The sequence below is a fragment of the Cryptomeria japonica genome, chromosome 3 (genome assembly GCF_030272615.1).
Source record: "Cryptomeria japonica chromosome 3, Sugi_1.0, whole genome shotgun sequence".
Taxonomy (NCBI): Eukaryota; Viridiplantae; Streptophyta; class Pinopsida; order Cupressales; family Cupressaceae; genus Cryptomeria; species Cryptomeria japonica.
Window position 1 is genome coordinate 894,465,198 of NC_081407.1, and position 22,392 is coordinate 894,487,589.

Here is a 22,392-nt window from a genome sequence, read left to right on the forward strand (position 1 = left end):
CATTTTCACAAAAATGAGTTTCAAATCCTTATATTTGGGATTTGATGGTTTAGTAAGCTTTTGTGGGACCAATATCTTTCTAGATGGAAATGTATGATCTAAAACTATCAGATAATTTTATAGGATTTGTAAGGCAAGAGGCAGAGATAGATGCATGATGATTGATCTAAAAATTATCAATTATGCTATGAGAGATTCCTAAGGCAGAGACAATCGAAAAGAAGTGAACAAGTGGAAGAAGTCTTAAGATGATTGTTTCATCCACAAACAAACTAATCCTACAATTTCCAATCCTGACGAAATCATCATAACGGAAGCAGTATGCCACTAGTGGTTCCAGTCACAGTCAAATCTGTCCCATATAAGATAAAATGGCAGAATTGAAGACTAGTCTAGAGAGTTGAAGTGTTTCTCCTTCCGTCTCTTCACATAGAAGACCTTCCATTTTCTCTTGATCAATCCATGTACCCACTCCTTAGCATAAAAGTAATTCTGCCCACTTAGAGGCAACAAAGGATTTGAGAGATAAAAAAAAATTGAAAGAAATGCATTTGAATCATGCTAGGCTTAAGATTATCAAAATTTGAGTTAAAGTATATTTCCATGTTTCATGAGGATCGTGTGATCATATATAGCCACATCAGAGTTCACTAATTTGGGTGCGAGTAAAAGTGCTGGTGAGAGATATTCTTGCATGTCATTGAAAGGGAGTAAACTTATCCGACTAGTGTTGATAGTGGATTCTTTACAAGAGTTTTTTTACATTAGGTTTCTTCAAAGTAAATCTTTTGCATCATCTTTTCCTTGTGTTGTGTCATTTATCTTGCTTCAGACTATCTTCTTAACAGCTAAGACCTAAGTCACAAGATTCGCCAAATTTCGCCCATGAAATTCGAAATTCGGCGAACTTCAAAAAACTGCTTAAAAATCGTTGAAATTCGCTTTGAATTCGTATGGATTAAATGGCATAGCATTTTTAATAAAATATATTCCTAGAAAATGTTTCCTGCAGTTGTTTTTTCCCCGTTTTAGGGTTCCACCTGAGTTTGCAATAATATTTTGCCATTTTAGGGTTCCGCCTAAGTTTGCAATTATTATGTCTTCAATTTCACATCGAATAGCATTTCAATATTATGCAGCAGACTTGCCTGGGGATCCTTCAACGATTCGGGATGTAGCAGCAAAGGATTCTACAACAATCCGGATTGATCGAGTGATTTGAAAGTTTTACTTTCCATGTAGCTTCCAACTATAAGTTAAGCAATAGTTTTATTATTATTAGATTATGAATTTATTAAAATTGAATTTTAATATTTCAAAATTTAATATAATTATATTTATAGTTAAATATTTCTAATTTATTAATATAATATTATATATGTTCAAAATATTATATGTAAATTTTAATATTTGTAATTAACAAATATAAATTATATATATTTAAAATTAATATTATTTCATTTATAAATTATGAATTTATTTTTTATGGTGAATTTGTCTATTAAATATATAATATATATTACGTATGTGATATTAAATTAATTTTTTATTTTACAGTAATTTTATATGTTTTTGTATGAACAAATCTAAATCTATTTATCAATTTTTAACTATTTTTATCATTTTGTGAATATATTATTTATATTTACAAAAATTAAATTTACGTAAGGCGAATTTAATGCCGAAATTTTTTCGAATTTTTTACCCTTGTCAAACTTCATCCGAATTTTATCGTTGCCCAACTCGAACTCGAATTCAAACCCTGTGACTTAGGCTAAGACACAAGTGTTTGTGGATAGTGTGAATATTCTTTTTCTCTATTGTGTTTGCCTTCCATGTTCAATTAATGCATAAATGATAAAACTAGAGATCAACATTCATATGAATAACATATTGATTATTCACTTAATGGAATACCCATGGAGTTAATGGATCATCCATTTTGGATCTCTCAATTGTTTACCTTGCAATTGTTGCACCCTGATATGCAAGACCTTGTTGCTCCTTTTTCCTTCTCACTCATCCCCACAACATATTTCGAGAATGGAGTGTCAATGGCAATCTCATCATTGAACTACAGATCTTGCTGTCAACCTTTGAAGGAGACAACTTTATCAGATCTTCAGGTTTTCTCACTGCTAGAAATATCAAACAAGCACTACACCTTTACTGCTGCAAACATCAGTCCTCTGCTGGTAAGGTTTCTCTGCTGCAAAGATAGACTCCTTAATAAATCCTCACTCCCTGCAAGTAGAAGTACGTGAAAAATGAAACTCCAACTAAAGATTTTATAACATTTGTAGGGCTTAAGTATCAATGCTATCTGTTTTTTGTTTTTTATGAAAGTATTTCCAGATGATGGGAAAATGTTTCTAGTTTCCAAAAATGTTTCTCACTAACTAGAAACATTTAAATCGTCTGGCAATTCCCTGGAAACATTTGGGCCAACCAGAAACAGCTAGCAAGCATTTCAGCCTGCTACAAATATTCACAGATTGTATAAGGATTTCATGTAGGCTGGAAACACCATCAGCGGGAAACTGTCATTTTTAGCAGAATTTCTCTTTTTTTTTGTGATATTCCAGAAACAGGGACCACGTCCCCCATCCATCACCCCAACCACAGGTATTTAGTATTTTTCTTGTTATCATTGTATTTTCAAGAGCTGAAAATGAAATAGAACTTATCCAGGCTATTAAAAATGAGAACAGAAAACAGAAAATTTAATAGAGACAAAGCAAGCATTTACTTGCTCTTCAAAGGACTCCTTTATCTCTCGACAGAACAGTAACACTTTAACAGTAAGGATAAACTATGACACGTTGATGTTGTTCTTAAAAGCTTGTTTGATGAATCAGGAGATCAGTGATGCAGTAGAAATTTCAAGAGATAAGATTAAAGAAGCAATCATACAGCATGAAAAGACAAGTCTCAAGGATTGAATGGAATCCATACCAGGTTTATCCACAGACTTTGGACTTAGAATTGATGATAATGTGGGCTTTCACCAAATATAGGTTAAGGATTCTGCAAAAAATTAAAAGAAAATTTCCCATATTGATGTGACAGTATGGTTTTGCAAAAAATATGTTTCTATAAATACTATTTTAGATTTGGCAGGAAGAGCTTGAACCAAAGCTTCTATACAGTATTAATGACTTTCATTAATTTGCAAATGCCCATTCCGGGATAGAAAGCGGTTTCATTGAAATAATCATGAATGCTACTACTTTGGGCTTTGGTCTGAGATTTATAACAATGACTATGGTTCTCTTTCAATTAAAAAGGGATATAATTTGACTCTAGCCCTATTTATAAACAATATAAAAAAAATTAAAAAGTTCCAGAAAGAACATTAAGGATATAAAATTTGCCAACAAATTTTCTTTATTCACTGAATTCCAAAAGATTTGAGAACAATATTTAGATGTGAAAAAATTCAAGAACAATGTTTAGAATAAGTAAGGAGATTCAAGAGCAATTTTACTATGTAGAACACTGCAAACCTGTTGTCAAGGCTCAGGCTCCAAATTGAGGTTGGGATGAGACTCCTCTAGAATGGTTAGCTCGCAATATTGAATACAAATCAAGCTGAATAACTTTACTTTTTTGTTTTCAGGATTCCATGTTCATTACAAGTTCCTCTTTCTAGTATGCATAATGGTTGATGGGAAGACATGTGGTAAATCAAATGACAACAATTCATTCTCTTAAGACAATGGGGCCTTAGATTATAAGCAAGAACACCAAGTCTAAAGCCATCCACCACAGTTCCACTCCAGCTGCAGTCACCCAAGTGGAATGAGTACAAAACAAGATAAAGCAGGGTACAATACCCAAGCAACCTCAGCAGAATAGCACACCTGAGCTCAAATAACAAAAACTGGAAATTTCTGGAAGAAACAAGAATTCAACTTCTTCTTTCTTTCCCCTCGGAAAACTGAAAAAATGGACAAAACATAAGACATCATGGGTGCTGCCTTCAGACTTGTGCACAAGAACTCCTTTCATCAAAACACACTTTACTCCACTATCTAAGAGTCTATTTACATTATTTTTCTCATTTTAGCTTTTTTGTTTCTAGCATGTGGGATAATTTATAATGGACCGACAAAGTTTTTCCCAAATGGGCACATAAAAATAGTCCCAATGAACCCTCATGATACACTTACAAAACTATCAGTAATGAACCCTGATTTTAAATATATTTAATATAAAAAAAATTCATACCATGGCAGCCTCCAAGCATACATTTCCACATGAAAATGTTAACAGTAACCATAAGGCAAGCCAGCAAGAAAAATAAACACTTGTAATTGATCCTTCTTGACATTTTATCTTCTTTCTTCACATATGATATGTGTTACATCTGTACAATTCTCTAATTTTGATAGGGCATCAGATCCTCCCTGGACCATGTATGATTTTGGTAGTCGTTTTCTCCTCTGCCTTCTGGAGCCACTATCTAAGTATCATAATCAATGGCTTTAATTTTGTTGACATCAGATCCAGTGGGAAATGGGTGGTTTCTGATATATGGAAGCTTTATATTCATCAAATATGATTTTCTGTTTTCACTAAGCAAAAGAAACAAAAATTGAATGGAAATGTTTACCTTAGAAGTTGTATACCCAGCAGCCAGAGCAAGTACAGCCTGCACAGCTATATAAAGACCTGGAACATTAAATGTTTCAAACATTATTTCTCCTGTATATTCACGATTTTCTGGAGCAGTCAGAGGACTCTCAGTCAAGAGGAAATAGTGGTCCTCAGGATCACATCGCAAATAATTGAATATACATTGCTGCCAGAATCTCTCCATAGAATCCCAGTTTTCTACCTATATTGGTAAGGATCAAGCCAACTAAATTAGAGGATAAGTGCAATCATCATAAACTGATACACTAACCCAAAAATAAAGAAACATAAAGCATTCCAAATAGATTATACCTGACCATGGCGTATAGGATAACTGAGATTGTATGTATTACTAGAATGAGATCGGGACAATGCTTCATCACCAATAAAGAAATCAAGATCTGCCATGACACCTGCATTGTGTTGTGCTAACCAGCTTCCCTTTCCAGAGCCTCTAGATTGACTTAAAAACGATTCATTCACTGCCACAACCGTAGGGATGATGAAGCATGGTTCCACATTGCCAGCAAAACCCATCTTTGTGTAACTGAAACAAAATGATAATCATGGTGATTAAAAAATTCTCATCTTATCTTGACCATGAGTGAAAATTCTCATTTTTATCAAAGTAATAACATTGTCAATTATTTGTCTAGTTTGGTCTCTAATATCACATGACCATCAGACATTGCAATGCTAGCATTGCTCCACTATTCCCTGAATTCTGTAGCATTTATGATTAAGAATTTAAGATCAAAAACATCAAATTGTATAATCTGCAGGTATTAATGAAGTCCAAGTTCATGAACAAATACCAACGTTACCAAAACCTATTCTTTTACAACAAAAAATGAAATATAAGCAGGAAAACTTACTAAAATGGATTCTATGGGAAAACTGCTCAGATCATTTTTTGATAGAAATACCTGCAACCATATATCGAAACCCTAATTCCTGTCATGCATCACATGCCTTCAAAATATTGTGCTTCATATCACTTAAGCATTTGTATTTAGGCATGAGAAGTGAGGTTGATTCTTTAATGTATCCTTTAGCAAGCAAGAAAATGAATTACAAAAAAAGCTTTCATTGCAGACTTGACTGGCCAAGAAATGCTTGTCCTTTAAGATCATTTAAACACATGCACATATTGATTACAGTGCTAAGAATCCTTGTAAGACCGAAATCCCTCAGGCTCGTCAAGTTGTTAAGCAAAGGTTGATTGTAATTGTAGGACCTTCCAAATTGTTACATGCCTGTTGGATAATATTTAACAATGGAATCAAAGAATCAGGTATCATCAAACATGCTACCACCTAGTCTAACTACTCAAATTTTCTGCAAACCAGCATCATTCATTGTTCTCCACACACAGGATACTTTACATATCCAACATATTGACCACTAAGTCTGAGGCTGCTCCAATGTATTCGCATATCAGTCATACAAATCCCAGTTAATTGATTCAAGATCGAATTCCTTGTTCACCTGAAATATCTCTCCTTTAAATTGAAATTCAATTAGCCTGAAATTTTGCCAGCTATGGATAGAAGGAAAGGGGATTTTTTTTATATGAGATAAAAATATCTATGTCAAATACTGAAAGCAATCAGAATTGCATGCTTAAAGTTCAAAACTGTTTTTCATTTTCACCATAGAAAATGCATGATATTGATGCAGCTGACAAAGGCCCTTACCAATGACTTCCGTGAATTTTGTATTACAGTTGCCTTCATTTAACAAACTGGAAAATTATGCATTCTCAAGATTGTTATCGCTCTCACACCAATCTGCAATCAGTCACAATCAAACAAATGTACAAATGTACCATTCCGCAAACTACAGTCAAATTCATATTCCTCTAAATGGTTATGCATCCTTCTGTTGTGAAAGTTGCACCTTCAAAAGTTCATTTAACAAGTCTCAAAGGTTGAGTGCATAAACCAAACCTAAGATAAGCTGTCCATATAATTTGAAATGCCCAAAAATTATTAGCTTGATTTACAATTATGTTACTAAGCCCTGTATGGAATTAAGTACAACAAAGACACAATTGATTGGTGATTAGGCCTTGCTCAGTTGATGGGAACACTAACAGCTGTAAATAATTTAGTAAAAGACATTAGTTGTGTAAAGGACACATCGGATCCTTCTAATGTCCATGTTGGCAACCTAATCTATCACCATCATGTGGACAAACCCTTTTGCCAATTACAAAGAGATAACAAAATTGGGCTTTTACTGTTTGTAGGCAAGAAAGGTGCATTTGCTTTACTGAAAAGCCCGCTTTTCTCTGTAGTTAGAGAATTCCCCAGGTCAGTGAGAATGCATTCATTCTGAATGCAAACATGGCAGTACAACATGCTGGGGTGGCGAGCTATGGTATGAGCTTAGTGAATTTTCATGGTGCCAAGGATTCAACAAAGGCAATGTTAAGAAGCTGGTGCAAGCATTTGAGCCAGGTGTGCATCTCCCACTCAAAAATAAGGGGGGCAGGGGTGTGCATCTCCCACTCAAGGACAGATTTTGGAGGAGAGGGAACTACAGACCAAGACTTGGTGATGAAGGAGAAAATATAATATAGTACTTGAAAAAATAATTACAAAAAAAAGTATATAAGAAACCACAATTGATCCTCCATCACACACACACACACACATATATATATATTACAATCAAATATATATTCAATATTTATTATTATTTTATAATTTGTATTATATAAGCATTTTAGATTTATTTATTTTTTGTGTATATATATATATATATAAGAGATATTATAATTTAAATTAGCTATTATGTTAAAGATTATAAGTTAAGGAAAACAAATATTAAATATGTATTATATATTATAAACTTTTTGGCTAGTTAATCTGGGTTAGACACTCCCAGCACTGCAAAAAATAGCATCAAAGCATGGGATTCTAGTAACCTGAGGTTCACCAGATCCAAAATATAAACTATTTTGTCCATCATGCCATTAACAGTTTGCCTAAAGGAATATATGCTTCTCAAGTTTGATTTCTACACCTGCTCTTGTACTCTTTCTAAGCCATGCATTCGATTTTTAACATGGGAGTGCAGGATCATCCTGTTTTCCCCAATGCCCATTTTTTTCCCAGAGAAGACTTCCTCTTTTTTCTTACTACTATAATCCACTCATCAGAATTTTTGAAAGGGATTTCATGAGCTGAGGCTACTAAAGGGCAATGCATCACACTGTTTGTGGAGAATAAGCACCAATCTCTGCTGGAGGAGATGGAGTCGTAGAGCAGTCAGTAGATTTGCAAGATGAAACATTTGACATGAGACTTAAGAAGATCAATAGATTCTACGGAACTATCCTCATAAATTTCAGAGAGCATATCCTAATTGCAGGCAATCACCTGGGGACAATGTTCAGACCCAGCCCACCATGTAGCTTGCCTTTGCCATGGAGCGAAGACTTGGGGCACTTTGCAACTAAAAGGCCTGTAGCAAAGCATGATATGCACCTTAAGGCTTTTCGTTCATAATCAATCTTTTGTTTCCAAATCTTGCCTTTTGCTCTTAAACAAATTTCTTCTAGCAATTTCTAGGATAAATTGAGACCAACAGGAATTCTAACATAGGGACATCGATTAGCTTTCTTCTGTATGTAAACAGCTCCTCAAGAAAAGGACATCAATTAGCTTTCCTAGAATATTTCCAATGGAGGAGAGACACTGCACAGATCAAAACTGAAGATGTAGGTTCGACAGCCTCACCCACACCAGAGAATCCGGAAAAAATTCAAAAATAGGATTAAACCCAAGAGTCCAAGGTTTTAATCCCATATAAGCTGTCCTAGAACCCAGGGACCCCTTCAGCACAACTTCCCTATCAAAATTGGATTTGTAGATGACCAAGAATCAGCCTTTCACACGTGGACATATGACAAAACCACCCTTCACCAAAGGTCTCCGATAGAATTTTACTGGGGTAGGCCAGAAGTTCTAAAATTTGCATATTAAAGCAACTTTCTAGAGCCAATCTACCCTATCTTCCATGGAACCCCCAAAATCTGCAGTTGGCATATTCTCCTCAGCAGTCACATTATCAGTCATTGCATCAAGATTCTGCTTAGGCGCAGCCAATTTGGGATCCATGGAGACCATGGGAGCATTAAAATATTCAAGGCCCTCACTTCTAGCCAAAGCTCCTTGCCACCCCAAAGCCACCACCATAGATCTGTGGAAGGTCAAACCAAAAAGGATGTGGGAGGCAAGAGTTGTTCTCAATCTAAAATGTCTCTGCTTTCCTAGTCATAAACTGCCCTGGGGTCTTCTCTCATTTGAAATTTAATGGAAGAAAATGAGGAAAAATTGCAGAGATCAATTTAAGATCGTTAGAGGCTAGAGAATGCAATCAAGAAGGGGATGTTCAATGGTGCATGTTTAGTATTATTTATAATTTTATAAATTATACATATAGGCAATAACTAATATACAATATATAAAATAAATTTTATTTAATATTATCAATATATAAAAAAATTGTTTATTAAATAAAATTAATAAAAAATATTATAATTAACTATTAAGTTAACTGTTTTTTATATTAAAAGCAGCAAAACAAGGGTGCTGTCCCTATAAACAACAGCCCAGCGGGCATAAAGTTAACAAAACGGGCCATAGCAGCACATTACCAGCCAGCTAATATCAAAAACTACCCATCCACAGCATATAAAAGAGCTAATATCTATGGAATACTTGTCCAACGATCTATCAATCCTACTTAAAGTCTTAATACCAGACCACCTACAGCCATAAACAGAAGCAGTAATAATATAAGTACCAGTCTTAATAGAGGGCCTTCTGCAGCCACAAACAGCATTAATAGTATCAACAGCAAAAATTAAAATAAAAAAAACCCTAGCTACCATCCCTGAACTTGCAACCCGCCTGGTGAAGAACGTTGGACCAGTCCTCAGTAAGGAACTTGAACAGTTCCTTGTAGTTTGCCTTCTCTTCTTCATTAGCTCCCAAGATCTTCTTCTGCATCAAACACAAGGAGGTGGCCGAGCTATGCATAACCCTCAGGCTAAACCGGGAAACACTCCCCAGTTTCCTCTCGAGTTCAGAGACCTTAGCTTTAACCTTCTCCAACTCACTAGCATTCATCTTAAGTTAACTGTTAAAGACACAAATTAGAAGTGTTTTTATTTTCTTAAAATTGAAATTTAAAACTAAAATAGCCAGTTGTGTATTCACAGCATGAGCTGAAGATGATGGCTAGCACAGGAAGTCTTGGTCCTTGCAGCCTGAATCTCATCATTTGTGTTTATTCGAATGCAGAATATAATGAGGCAGTTAATCCGGGGTGGGCAGAGAAGATAAGTCCAACTACTTCTATCCCAAGAATTGCTTTTGAAAAAAGGAATAAGCAGAATAAAACTTGGCCATTTTGTAGTGGGAAGTTGAACATAACATTCATGAAAATTTACAGACTCTTATCTGCAATTTAACAATGGCATTTTTTGTTTTTATTTTTTAATTTATAAAAGGTTTTCAGTTTCACCTTTTTAAAAGGGTTGGACCACGGGACATCCCCATATATCCCTTGCAAAGGGGACCATCATAGGGACACCCACCCTACAAGTGGCACTGGTGGAACTTTGCTCAGAGTCATTTCATCTCTGTTAATTAAAAAAATACATACATCTCCATATATGGAACTACATTAAATACATATTAAGTTGTAATTGAAAAAATACATAAATGCTCCAAGTTTGGTCACTAGAATGTTAAAAGAGCGCAAAATCTATGCATAATGACAATGCCACTAACAACTGAAGGTATCCTTTTATAAAGAAAGGGCATATGAAAGTTATAGCCAATCTAATTAAACCCACTATGAAAGATGAAATACCTGAAGAGATGAAGTCAGTGCGTACATTCACTTATTGTAAATGACCTCAGGCTATCCTTTTTGTATGGCAGAATATTCAACGCAATTCCAGTGCATATTTTTTGGGTGTACTCATGGTGAAATAAAATCAAGTGAGACCTTTGGAATGATAAAAGTTATTCTCTCATTTATTACTGAAGCTAAAAATTCTTCTTAAGCTACTAGCAAAGCTGAGACACCACAATTTTTGCTATCATTAGAATACCCAAAACTTAAAAGTGATTATGCATCAAGAAAAGTTGTGGTTAAAGATCGAGTCAACTTTAATGAGCGTAATCATTAAGCCATTATGCTCATAAAATTATCAATCAGAGATGAAATGCTTCCAAAGATTCCTTCAGTAAAATCTTCTACGCAGATCTGGAAACACCTACAAGATCTGCATGAGACACCAGTTAAAGGCAGGGCCTTCTTCCTTAAAAATATGTTCTCAATCATGATGGACGAGAAGATGTCTTTGCAAGATCATTGATGAAGATCAAAGACATTCGCGATCAATTAGCTGCTATTAGTTGCATGATGGAAGAAGACATGGTGGTTATAACGCTTAAAAGCTAACCATGGTCCTATGAGCACTTCATAGAAACACTCAACATCATGTCTACCAGTGTTGACCTATAGTTCAACTGATTTGTGCAACAAAATCTTGCAACAAGATAGATGGAAGAAGCAGTTTGGTAGCAACACTGATTCACTAAGTATGAAACACGGCTTTGCAGCCAAGGACAAAGGCAAAGGCAAGTGACCTCAAAAGAAAGGTCAATGACAAAATGAGGATGCTTCAAAGAATTTGAAGAGTATCACATGTCATTATTGTGGTAAACTTGGTCACATTAAGAAGCATTGTAGAAAGAGGTTAGGTGATCAGAAAACCAACCAGGGAGAGTCTCCACCAAAGGCTTACGTTGTAGAGCATTATGAGTAGGAGTCATCTTTCTACGCTTTTATGGCCAAACTCGGGAAAAAACTCGGCAATAACTCGGTAACTTTATCGAACAATTGAAACTATAGTCATATAATCATATTACATTTTAACTAGTTATTCAGTCATATAATCATATTACATTTTTATTCACGCTCAAAAACCAGATGAAAACCTTGGTGCATCCTGTCTCATGGCCAAAAAATAGAAGTTGCCAATCAAATTTGTAATTCGTGACGAGTTTTTCTCAAGAAATAGGGTTTAACCCACGAGATTTCGCGAGTATTTCCTCAAAAACGCTGTGTGTTTTTATAGAAACTCGGAGCCAAGTTTAATGGAGAGTGACTCGACTAGGGTTTTGACCCGCGAGTACTCACAAGTTTTTGAAAAACCCGCAGAGTTTTTCATCTATGGTTTAGATAACCTTTGGAGGGAAATCTCTTATTTCTTCAATGCATACTTTGTTCCATTTATGGAGTTCAATCTACTCTTAGTTAGTCAGATTATGCACCACCATCCCAAGTTGGACATCATTTATAGCACACACCAATGCCATATTAATGCAAGGAGTCCAAGAAAACCATCGCACTTGGCATAGAAGGATCTTGTTAACACTAGAGTGGTTTAGGAGCATGCATCAGTTGCAAAGAGTTCATCTGAAATCAATACTCTTTGGCATCAACATTATGGGCATCTCAACCTTTCTTATCTCTCTCAGTTGACTCGAGAGAATATAGTTGAAGGTTTTCATGAAATCCAGCAGCAAATATAGGGTGTTTGTAGAGCTTGCCAGATAGGGAAGCAACATAGATCTCCGTTTTGAAAAGGACAACCTTGGAGAGAACAAAGGGTTCTTCAATTAATTCATGCAGATGTATGTGGACCAATGAATGCAGCATCAATCACTAGTACCAAGTATTTTCTCTTGTTTGTAGATGAATTCAATAGGAAAGTGTCGGTATTTTTCCTATAAGAAAAATCAGACGTGTTTAAAGAATTTTGAAAGTTCAAATCATTAGTAGAAAAAAAGTGTGGTTGTTCATAATCACTCTTAGGTCTAATAATGGGGGGTAAATTTTGTTCAAACAAATTCACAAAATTTTATGCTAAATATGATATTGAAAGCCAAATTCACAACACCCTATACCCCTCATCAAAATGGCATAGTTGAGAGAAGGAACTATACAATTACAGAGATGGCCCAATGCATGTGGAAAATCGGAGTGTCCCCAAGACGTTTTAGGCAGAGGCAATTTACACTGCAGTGTACCTTCTCAACAGGTCTCTGACACATGTAATGAAGGAGAAGACCCTGGAGGAAGCATGGTTTGGGAGGAAAACAAGAGTAATCCATCTTAAGGTTTTCGGTTCTACTGCATAAATCTAGATTCTAGATGCCAAGAGAACCAAACTCGACTCAAAAGTTAATGCTCATAGGATACAATGACAATCATAAATCCTACACGTCGATTGATGTGGAAATTGACTATTTCACATTCAACAAGGATGTGGTGATTGATGAGGTTATTGAGCCTTTTTAACTCTCTTCTAACATCATGAGTACTAAAAATCAACCTTTAAAGGCTAAAGATTTAGGTGTTGAGCTTCCATTAGCTACACTTGAAGGGGGGACTCTAATGATTCTAAAGAAGTGGAATAACTCAGGTATTTACCAGACCTCTGGCAGAAGATTTTCTTCAGAAGAACCTAGATCAGCATCCAGATGAAATAGTACCAAGCAGCCCAAGTCATGATGACCACACTGATTTGGAAGTAGGGATTTCTACAAGGAGACCTACGTGGTGGGAAAAACTTGTTAGTGATGTTTGGAAAGATGAAATGATTGAAGGCAGATCATCCAGCGGCAAGAGCAAGCAAGACATAGTTAACTTTACTTTTATCGCTAATATTCAAAGTGTTTATGAGCCACAAGATTTTGCAGAGGCAAAAGGTAAACCAAAATGGGAAAATGCCATGGGAGTCGAACATCAAAGTCTTATGAAGAATAAGACTTGGGTACATTAAGATTATCCACCAGGAAAGAAACCTATTGGTTACAAATGAGTGTACAAAGCGGTACAAATATAATGGTCCACTTGACAAGTACAAAGCACAATTGGTTGCTGAAGGATTTTCACAATGAGAAGGTATTGATTATGAGGACAACTTTGCTCTTGCAGCGAAGATGACCACCATCTAATCAGTTTTGGCCATGGCTACATAGTTTGGCTAGAAATTCCATCAAATGGATGTGAAGAGTGCCTTCCTCAATGGAGACTTGGAGGAAGAAGTGTACATGACTCAACCTCAGGAATTTCAAATTGCAAGAAAAGAGTATCAAGTGTGCAAACAGACGAAGGCTCTTTATGACCTGAAGCAAGCTCCAAAGGCATGGTACATAAAGATTGATAGATATTTAAATGAACATGAGTTTCAAAGAAGTCCTTCAGATCCTGACTTGTATGTCAAAAGTCTAGGCAATGATATCATTCTTCTAGTCATTTATGTGCATGATATCATCATAACAAGTAGTGAGGCACGTTTGATTGACCAAATCAAATGGAATTTGAGCAAGGCTTTTGACATGACAGACTTCGGCCTCCTACATTATTGCCTAGGTGTAGAGGTTTGGCAAACAAGTGGTGATATTTTCATTTCTCAGTCTAAATATGCCAAGAGTTTGCTAGACAAGTTCAAAATGACAGATTGCAAAATCTCATCTACACCTATAGAGGGTTAAAGCTTTCGACCAAAACAAACTCAAAGGTGATCGGTGAGTCAACATTCAGCCAACTAGAGGGCAGCCTTATCTATCTTATAGCCACTAGACCTAACTTGAGAAATGTTGTGAGCCACATTTCCAAATTCACAACAGCACCTAAGGCAAGAAAATTGGGTTGCAACGAAGAGGGTGTTAAGATATGTGAAAGGGACACTCAACTTTGGCATTTTGTATAGCAGAAGCAAACATCCTAGGCTGGTTGGATTCACGAATTCAGATTAGGAAGGTTTTGTTGATGACAGGAAGTCAACTTTTGGGTATGTTTTCAATCTTGGTAGAGGTGCAGTCACATAGACTAGTAAGAAGCAGCATGTAATAGCTCTTTCCTCAACAGAAGCAGAGTATCGAGGAACAGTCAAAGCAGCATGTGAGGCAGTATGACTTTGGAGGATGCTTTCAGACATGCAAATGTCTCAAGCAAGGTCTTCACCCTTATATTGTGACAATCAAGAGGTGCTAAAACTTGCCAAGAATCCAATCTTCCACAAGTGTACAAAACCTGTTGAGCTTTATTGTCATTTCATACACCAATTTGTAGAAGACAAATCAGTGATGTTGCAGTACATTCCAACTGAGGACCAAACTATAAACATTTTTACTCTTTATTCTTTTAGTTGTCATCTGCTTTTCTTAGTTGTCAATCTTATACTTATCAAATTAATCATTTGTAACTCTAATTAAAGAGACTTTCGCTCCTTTGTTAATATCAAATATCTTGGTAATCATTCTCTATGCTATTACTTTCTGTAATAGAAATCGCAATAACCTATTGCATGATCAACCTTGCAATTAATATACAATTCGTTGTCTGGTCAATTTTTCACATTAAAATCCCAAAAAATGCACAAAAATCAGAATATTACAAAAAAAACTAATTGGGAACATTACATCACTATGTCTGTGTCAATCTCTGTATGTGACTTAATCATAGTATAAATCCAAAAAAAAAATCACACTATAACCTTCCATTGCTGGTTCCCTCACGTATTAAGCTACTATCTATTGTCATCTTGTTGCTTCCATTTCTTCATGCAGACTATCCCATTTCACCTCCCTTCTATATTCGTTAAATTAATTATCATCATGTGCATTCTTCTACATATCAGATATCCCCAATAACTTCTCCCTGTTCTTCCAGGATGATTTAGTTCGATCAAAGCCTTGCAGGCATACATAGTCGATGCACACAGAAAGTCAGCACTCTAGTGGTTCCTCATGACTCTTGAGCAAGCTCACTGGATTTAAGGCTGATGCTAATCAAGTAAAGAATGAAACTGATACTGATATAAAGGATCTCAAATGCAAGATGCATCAACGATAGGAAAATATTCAAAGGCAATCTAAGTACTAATGCAAAACCCTCTTCCTTGGCACAAGTATGGTGTACGGCCATGCAGACAAACCTTCTTCCTAACCTGCTCCCCTATAAACATATTACCCAGACGAGAAGGGAATTAAGAGGAATTAAGAAGCATAGCTGTCATGCTTAGGGCAATTTTGTATGGTTACATTATTTATTAATCATCGTCCTACCACTTTGCATTCACATTATATTAGTTTGAGGCTATTCTAAGATTTCTGGAAACTCTTAATAGTATCTGAAACTTTTTGAAACGCCTGTAAAGGATACAGGAAGCTTCAGGAAACTTCTCAATAGTATCTATATTACAAACTCCTGGAGAACCATTGGAACCTAATAGAAACACTTCTAAAAGTTTCTATCATCTGTGCAAGAGTGTCTGAAAAAATTTGGGATGTGGAAACATTTTAAAATTGCAGAAATGACCTTGCAGCCTACGAGAAAATGTTCCCAGGACAAAAAGTTTTGAAGCATTTTATAAGTCTCCTCAAGCCTTGCTTGTGTATAACAACAATAGTATTTAATTTTTTAAACCTCTGCCCTGTATCTTCCCTCTTCTGTTGACTTCCTTTTGGTAATGCACATCACTGCATCCGGATAAGAAATTTTATGTGCCATCCTTACTGGTATTTCAAAATTAGCATTACTAATAAATTTCATCTAGAGGAAACTTTGTAACATAATTCATTAGCCTTTTCTAAACCTGGGGTTCTTTTACACTAACACTTTCCTGAAGTAACTGAATGTTCTTTCAAATGCCTTTGACCGAGTTAGATCACTTGCCTAATGCCCGAGAAGGCGTTTAGGAGGCACGGGTTCAAACATGGAGCATGATAGGGTGTGTACACCCAATATGACAGTAGAACATTTCGAAGCCCTGTTGCCAACACATGGTGGACACAAAAGAAGCACGGGGTAATCTCGTTTACACATTCAATGCCATGTGGATCATGCAGATGTTGCTTTACTTAACCTTTTTTTCATTCTCTCTATATCCTAAATACTCGAAAGCTGCATTGCATAGCTCGGTTTCTAGTAAAATTCAAAGCCCAACTTACTCTCCTTCTATGCCATATAAGTTAGCATTGCAGAGCTCTACCTCTAATAAGATGCAAAACCAAGATATCCTCACCTTCAACCTTAGAACTGCTGGAGAAAATGACTCACATCTAAACCATGTTAAAAAGCCTACCAAAAAGCCTGGCCATAAAGGGCCTCATACCCTAGCTCAGGTAGCTAGGACTCAAATCGAGGACCTCTCATGTAAATGTTGAAACGCTCTACTGATACTAGCCCTTTGTTGTTACCAGCTCCTTTTCCGTTCAGTGGTCTAATATCTTTTGACGCCTCGCTAAGCCACAATTTGGTACTCCCTCGTTTGCATGGACAGTTAAGACTTAAACCCAGGACCCCCTACCTACATGCTGGGGCACTCTGCCACTGACCTACCAGCCTCTATGTGACTGGGATTTTTTATAGGCTAATTGATAGAGTTAGGATGTGGCTCATTCCCTGGACCATAAAGTATTTACTGACTTAAAGATTAAATATATTAGCCTCTATAATTCAAGAGACATGTTGGATGAACGAATAAATTCCGATCAACTCTTCGTCTTACGTAGTATTTGTTCTCACTCCATTCATTTTCAATTCACAATCTTACTAACATTCACAAGAAGTGACCCTGGTCCCGTTTCCAGCTCTTAATTTCACACGCCCAAAATTCAAAATCACGACATGGATTAGGTCCGTCTTCTTAAAGGGAGGGCAAATAAGGTCATTTCCACACACCACCAACAAAGCTAAGGCAGTTGTTTGGATAAAGAAATATACAGAGTAGAGAAACTCGGAGGAAAAAAAAAATGTGCTGTCAAAACAGATATTAAAAAAAAAACTGGTGCAATACCCGGTGCCATTGTCGATAACAACTGCAGGGCGCGACGTCGCGTCCATGAAGTCAGATTGGAGCTCGGAAGCTGATCCAGATCCTGGTCAGATCTGCTCTTTTCTTCACTTCAATTTTCGTTCTAATTAGCCTGCGTCTTCATACAATCACAGCGACTATCAGCAAGGACTCCTGAATTTATTTGGCATTAACCTTTCATTTCATGGAAATTTCATTTGGGGAGTTCACTCTTTTGAATTTTTTATTTTCCAATTTTTTTTTAATAAAATGTTGTTTTCCATTTTATTTGGCCGTATTGTACCAGATCGCCTAATTAGGAAGCATTGGGAAGAGTGGGTTGGTGAAGAGTATTTGTTCTATTTGCTGTTTTCTACCTTCGCTTGTACTCCAATTCTAATGATGTTTCCGCTTGCATTTATTTGTTTCTATTTTCCTTTTGTTTTGGAATGAATAAAGCCTTGGTTATGAGGACAAGCCTCTTTCCTCACGAGGTCCCTGAGGTCCATTTGTCTTTTTTGTATTTTCTACGATGCTACAAACATTCACAGTTTATAATATAGGGGAAAAGCACCAGTAGCCGTCATAGCTAACTTTGTGCACCCACAGATCTTAAACGGTACATCAGATTTTAAATTTAATTTTTTAGTTGTCTTCGTATGCGACTTAACTGCTTATAGCTATTGATCTGGCTTTTGGGTAGTAACGATGCACACTATGGAATCAATTATGCACACAAAGGTCAAAAAGTACACATTTCAAAGTGTCGCCTAATACCTAACTAAAGATGTTCCAGTAACCGTCAACTCAAAATCGCTAGTACTTGTTGACAAATGTCCCAATAGTGGTGCATAAATGTTCCAATAGTGGTACACAAATGAAACAAATGTTCCAATAGTTGTGCACAAATGGGCCAATTAATTACAAAAAATGATCGGCTATTGGTACAAAACAAATTTATTAATGGTGTTTTCACTATGACGGCTATTCGGGGGTCAACATGACAATAAGGTGACGGTTATTGGAACTATGTTATCTATTGGTGCTCTTCCCCTAGGGGAAGAGCACTGGTAATTGAGCATGTATTAATTGTTGTGAGGGTTGTTGATACTTTTGTTTTAAAAATTGAACAAATAAAATCTATTGTTTGAAACATAAAATATTAATTTTTGTTAAGAAATGTACCAATAGTTGTTAGGAAATGTACTAATATTGTAAAAAGTAACCAATCAGGGGATGCCATGTCAGTTGCACAACTATTGGGGCCTCTTTTACACGTCTATTGGTCTCACTTTTTTTTTGGGTTGTTTTGGACACCTTGGCAAAAAGCATGCTGATGTGGCACCATACTTGATGATGTGGTGTTGAAAGCTTAGTTATAAGTAGGGGACTTGCCAAGTAAGCTACTGTAAAAAATTGGGAGTGATTTGAAATTTCCACGTAGGATTTTGAGAAGCGTGAAGTTAGGGTGCTCAACTACTGGTGCTCTTCCCCTATTTACATAATTAATGAATCAATGCTTTTAATAACGTTCACGAGGCCAAACAGTCTATGGGACCCACAAATAGCTAGCAAAGAAGGCATGCAAAGCCGAACAAATCCAAACTGTTAAACCTCTTTCTCCTTCTCCTTTTGCATCTTGGATCTTATGTTGTGTAACTTGATTAGGAAATTTACAACTCTTGGTATCTTTTCTTCATCAAATAGACTACTTAAGGTGTTCACATTTAGTGTCTCAATATACTTACTCTGGATGTCGCTGTAGGCTAGGCACTCCATGATGTAATGTCATTCGGTCTCCACCACCCCTTGTGTGCAATATCTACACCTTCTATCTTCCCATTCCTCTTTGGGTATCATCCATCTCCCAGTTTCGCATCTAAGTTGATGTGAGTTGGTCCTTATTTGAGCAATTAGCATTTTTGCCTTCCACTTTATGTCCATTCCTATGTAGTTCTTTTGTGTATGGTCATGTGTAGGATTGAAGTGTTTGATATAGTATTCTTTTTTCCTCCCCAACTGACCTGCCCACATTTTTTCTTTGAATTTTTCTTGTACATATTTTTTTATTTCTCTGTTGTTATTCAGGCAGTCTTGTAGGTTAATACTCCGTTTATTCATCCATTTAATGTTTTGTTTCATCCACGTGCTCTTCCTTCCGTCTAACTTCTCCCCTGCTGCCATTTTTGGCCAGCGATGTATCTCCATGTTTTCTAACCTCCTTAAGTAGCTTAGCAATCGGAACATAGTCGATGCCTCGATAGGGAAAGCCCCCGTCTCCGCTAGGACAATCTCATATGGGATATATGATTTAATCTTGAGACTAGTTGTAATTAAATGCTTTTGTAATCTCTCTATTTGTCTCCATTTCCTTGTTCAATCTTATTTAATGGGTTATTCATATTATGTTTAGTTGGTATCTATTTTTTTAATCTTAGATCATTCAATTGGTCTTTTTATTAGTTGTTTCTCTACAAAACAATAAAGAAGTTAATGTTTAAAATATTGGAGTAATAGATCGAGACATCCTTCTATATTATACATTTTGTGATTTAGTATCATTCCATTTCTGCTAACTGCAAAGTGCAAAAAGAGCATATGCATTTTGCTCACTCTTCTTTGAGCATTGTCCACCTTCAAGTCTCATGCATAAGATGATGTGAACTAGTCCATAGTAAAGTTATTAGCACTTTTGCCTTATATTTTAATTTTGTTCATATATAATATTTGTTCTCGTGTATGTAGGATTGAATTGTCAATATATATTCTCTTTTTCATCTAAGTTAATTTGTCCATATGATTGCATTGATTTTCTCTCTCACTTATCTTATATGGTTGGCATTGGTTTTTGGACACTCTTGCATGTTAATATCTTGATATTAAATTTCCTCAATGCATAATGTTGATTGTGGTTGCTTTTGAATTTGATTGTGTGTGAATTTTTTGCATCAACATTTTCAATCACACTCTATGATCCATTATCAAGATCTCAAAGAACATAAGGAGAAGAAAATTGATTAGTTGAAAATCCAAATCCACTAAAAAGTGTGAAAATGAGGGGGGGAGGGAAAGGAAGCATGTGAGACGAAGTGAAGTAATGACACAAAATAATTTTCATTAATTACTCTTCAAACAATTACACTCAAATAACAAATGATTACGATTATAATAAACTATCCAACACCAATATTTTTTTATCAATCTATAACTATATCTAATGAAAAATATCTAAAAGCATGTACTAACACAATATATATATATATATTCTTTTTAATTTATTACAGGCTTTTAGGTATTTTTTATTGTAATAATTATAAATTGATTAAAAATTGTAAGGTTCTCAACCCTTAAACTATATCATGAAATAAAATAAATGATCTTGAATTCACATAAATATGGAAATCAAATGATATAACTCCAATATATATAATTGTCATATTACATCTCAATGTAAGAGTCCCTGATCCAAGTGTTAGCACATGAATTAGAAATATAAATAGTACAAATTAGGCTCTCATATCATGAAGTCAACTCAATAGAAAAAATGATGTATAAATACAAATAATATTCAAGAAATGATATATGAAATATAATCGATGAGTGTCTGAACGCCATCAACCCCAATAGTCATTTGCAAAACAAGAGATGAGAAAATGGCTTAGGCATTTTTTTGTCCAATCATGAAGCTAATGCTTCCTCTATATTCTTCATAACACGAACAATGTACCTGACCCTACATGAAATGTCTAGCCATGATCTTGAATTCACAAAAATATGGAAATCAAATTATATAGCTCCGAGAAATATAATTGTCATACTACATCTCAATGTGAGAGTGCCTACTCCAAGTATTAGCACATGAATAAGAAGTACAAATAGTACAACTTAAGCTCGCATATCATGAAGTCAACTCAATACAAGAAATGATGTATAAATACAAATAATATTCAAGAAATGATATATGAAATATAATCAGTGAGTCTCTGAATGCCATCGACCCCAATAGTCATCTGCAAGTCCTGGAGATGAGAAAATGACTTAAGCATTTTTCTGTCCAACCATGAAGCTTATGCTTCCTACAAATTCTTCATGGCATGAACAATGTACCTAACCCTACATGAAATGCATAGTTACTTGTAAACAATAGGTAGGACGGACTCGATGCAACCTAACGTATCTACGTGCATTTCTAACATTAACTTGCAATGACCCACTATCTAGATATGGTAGAGAAACATATCGACATGCTAGGCTAAATTCATCTATGTAAATGAAAACATGACTATGGCCAAAGCACTTGAAAATGCCTAGTTTTTTTCCCAAAAAGAAGATCAACCTTCTCTATTAATCAATATTCAACACCTATCCTAAGAGGTAAACCCGTCACACAAGAAAATAAACTACTTTCCTTGATAAATTACATAAATAGCAAACATGCATATGCTTTAAAAACTAACTATTTTCTTTTCATGCAAACGACAATATCATGATACTACATCCATTCGTTTCCTACTCATGAATCATGCATATCTATGTGATTGCATGTTATCTTTCAATGCAAATTGAATTTTGTATGACTCCCTGTGCATAATTATCTTTGATATGAAATTTCATGCATTATCTTTTCAAATGAATATGTAGATCTAAATTCTGTAGTTTTCTAACCATAATCATGTTTTTGATTAAGGTAAAAACAAGTTTTGAAGGGACCTAAAACCCTTTAACAACATAGCATAGAGAAGTCCAAACTTAACAAGGCATTAAGCCAAAAAGAGACCACAAAAGACCAAATTGCCACATAAGATATACATAAAGCTTCATAACAGATAGAGGGCAAACCAAAAAAACAAACAAAAATA

At 35.5% G+C, this 22,392-nt stretch overlaps 1 protein-coding gene across 2 annotated transcripts in view; it reads right to left on the bottom strand.

Annotated features, from left to right (window-relative positions):
• The window catches only part of LOC131059725 (actin-related protein 3), a 114,232-nt gene extending 96,307 nt beyond the window's left edge, over positions 1-17,925 (bottom strand). Inside the window, exons 1-4 of one of the 2 annotated variants that reach the window (XM_057992751.2) lie at positions 17,537-17,925; positions 5,514-5,564; positions 4,951-5,185; positions 4,616-4,840 (exon numbers count right to left, since the gene is read on the bottom strand). In XM_057992751.2, coding sequence (XP_057848734.2) covers positions 4,616-4,840; positions 4,951-5,175 — 450 coding nt within the window. In that variant the 5' untranslated portion in view covers positions 5,176-5,185; positions 5,514-5,564; positions 17,537-17,925. The remainder of the gene's footprint in view (positions 1-4,615; positions 4,841-4,950; positions 5,186-5,513; positions 5,565-17,536) is intronic. The other variant, XM_057992750.2, reaches the window with a different exon arrangement.
• Positions 17,926-22,392: the final 4,467 nt, after the last annotated feature.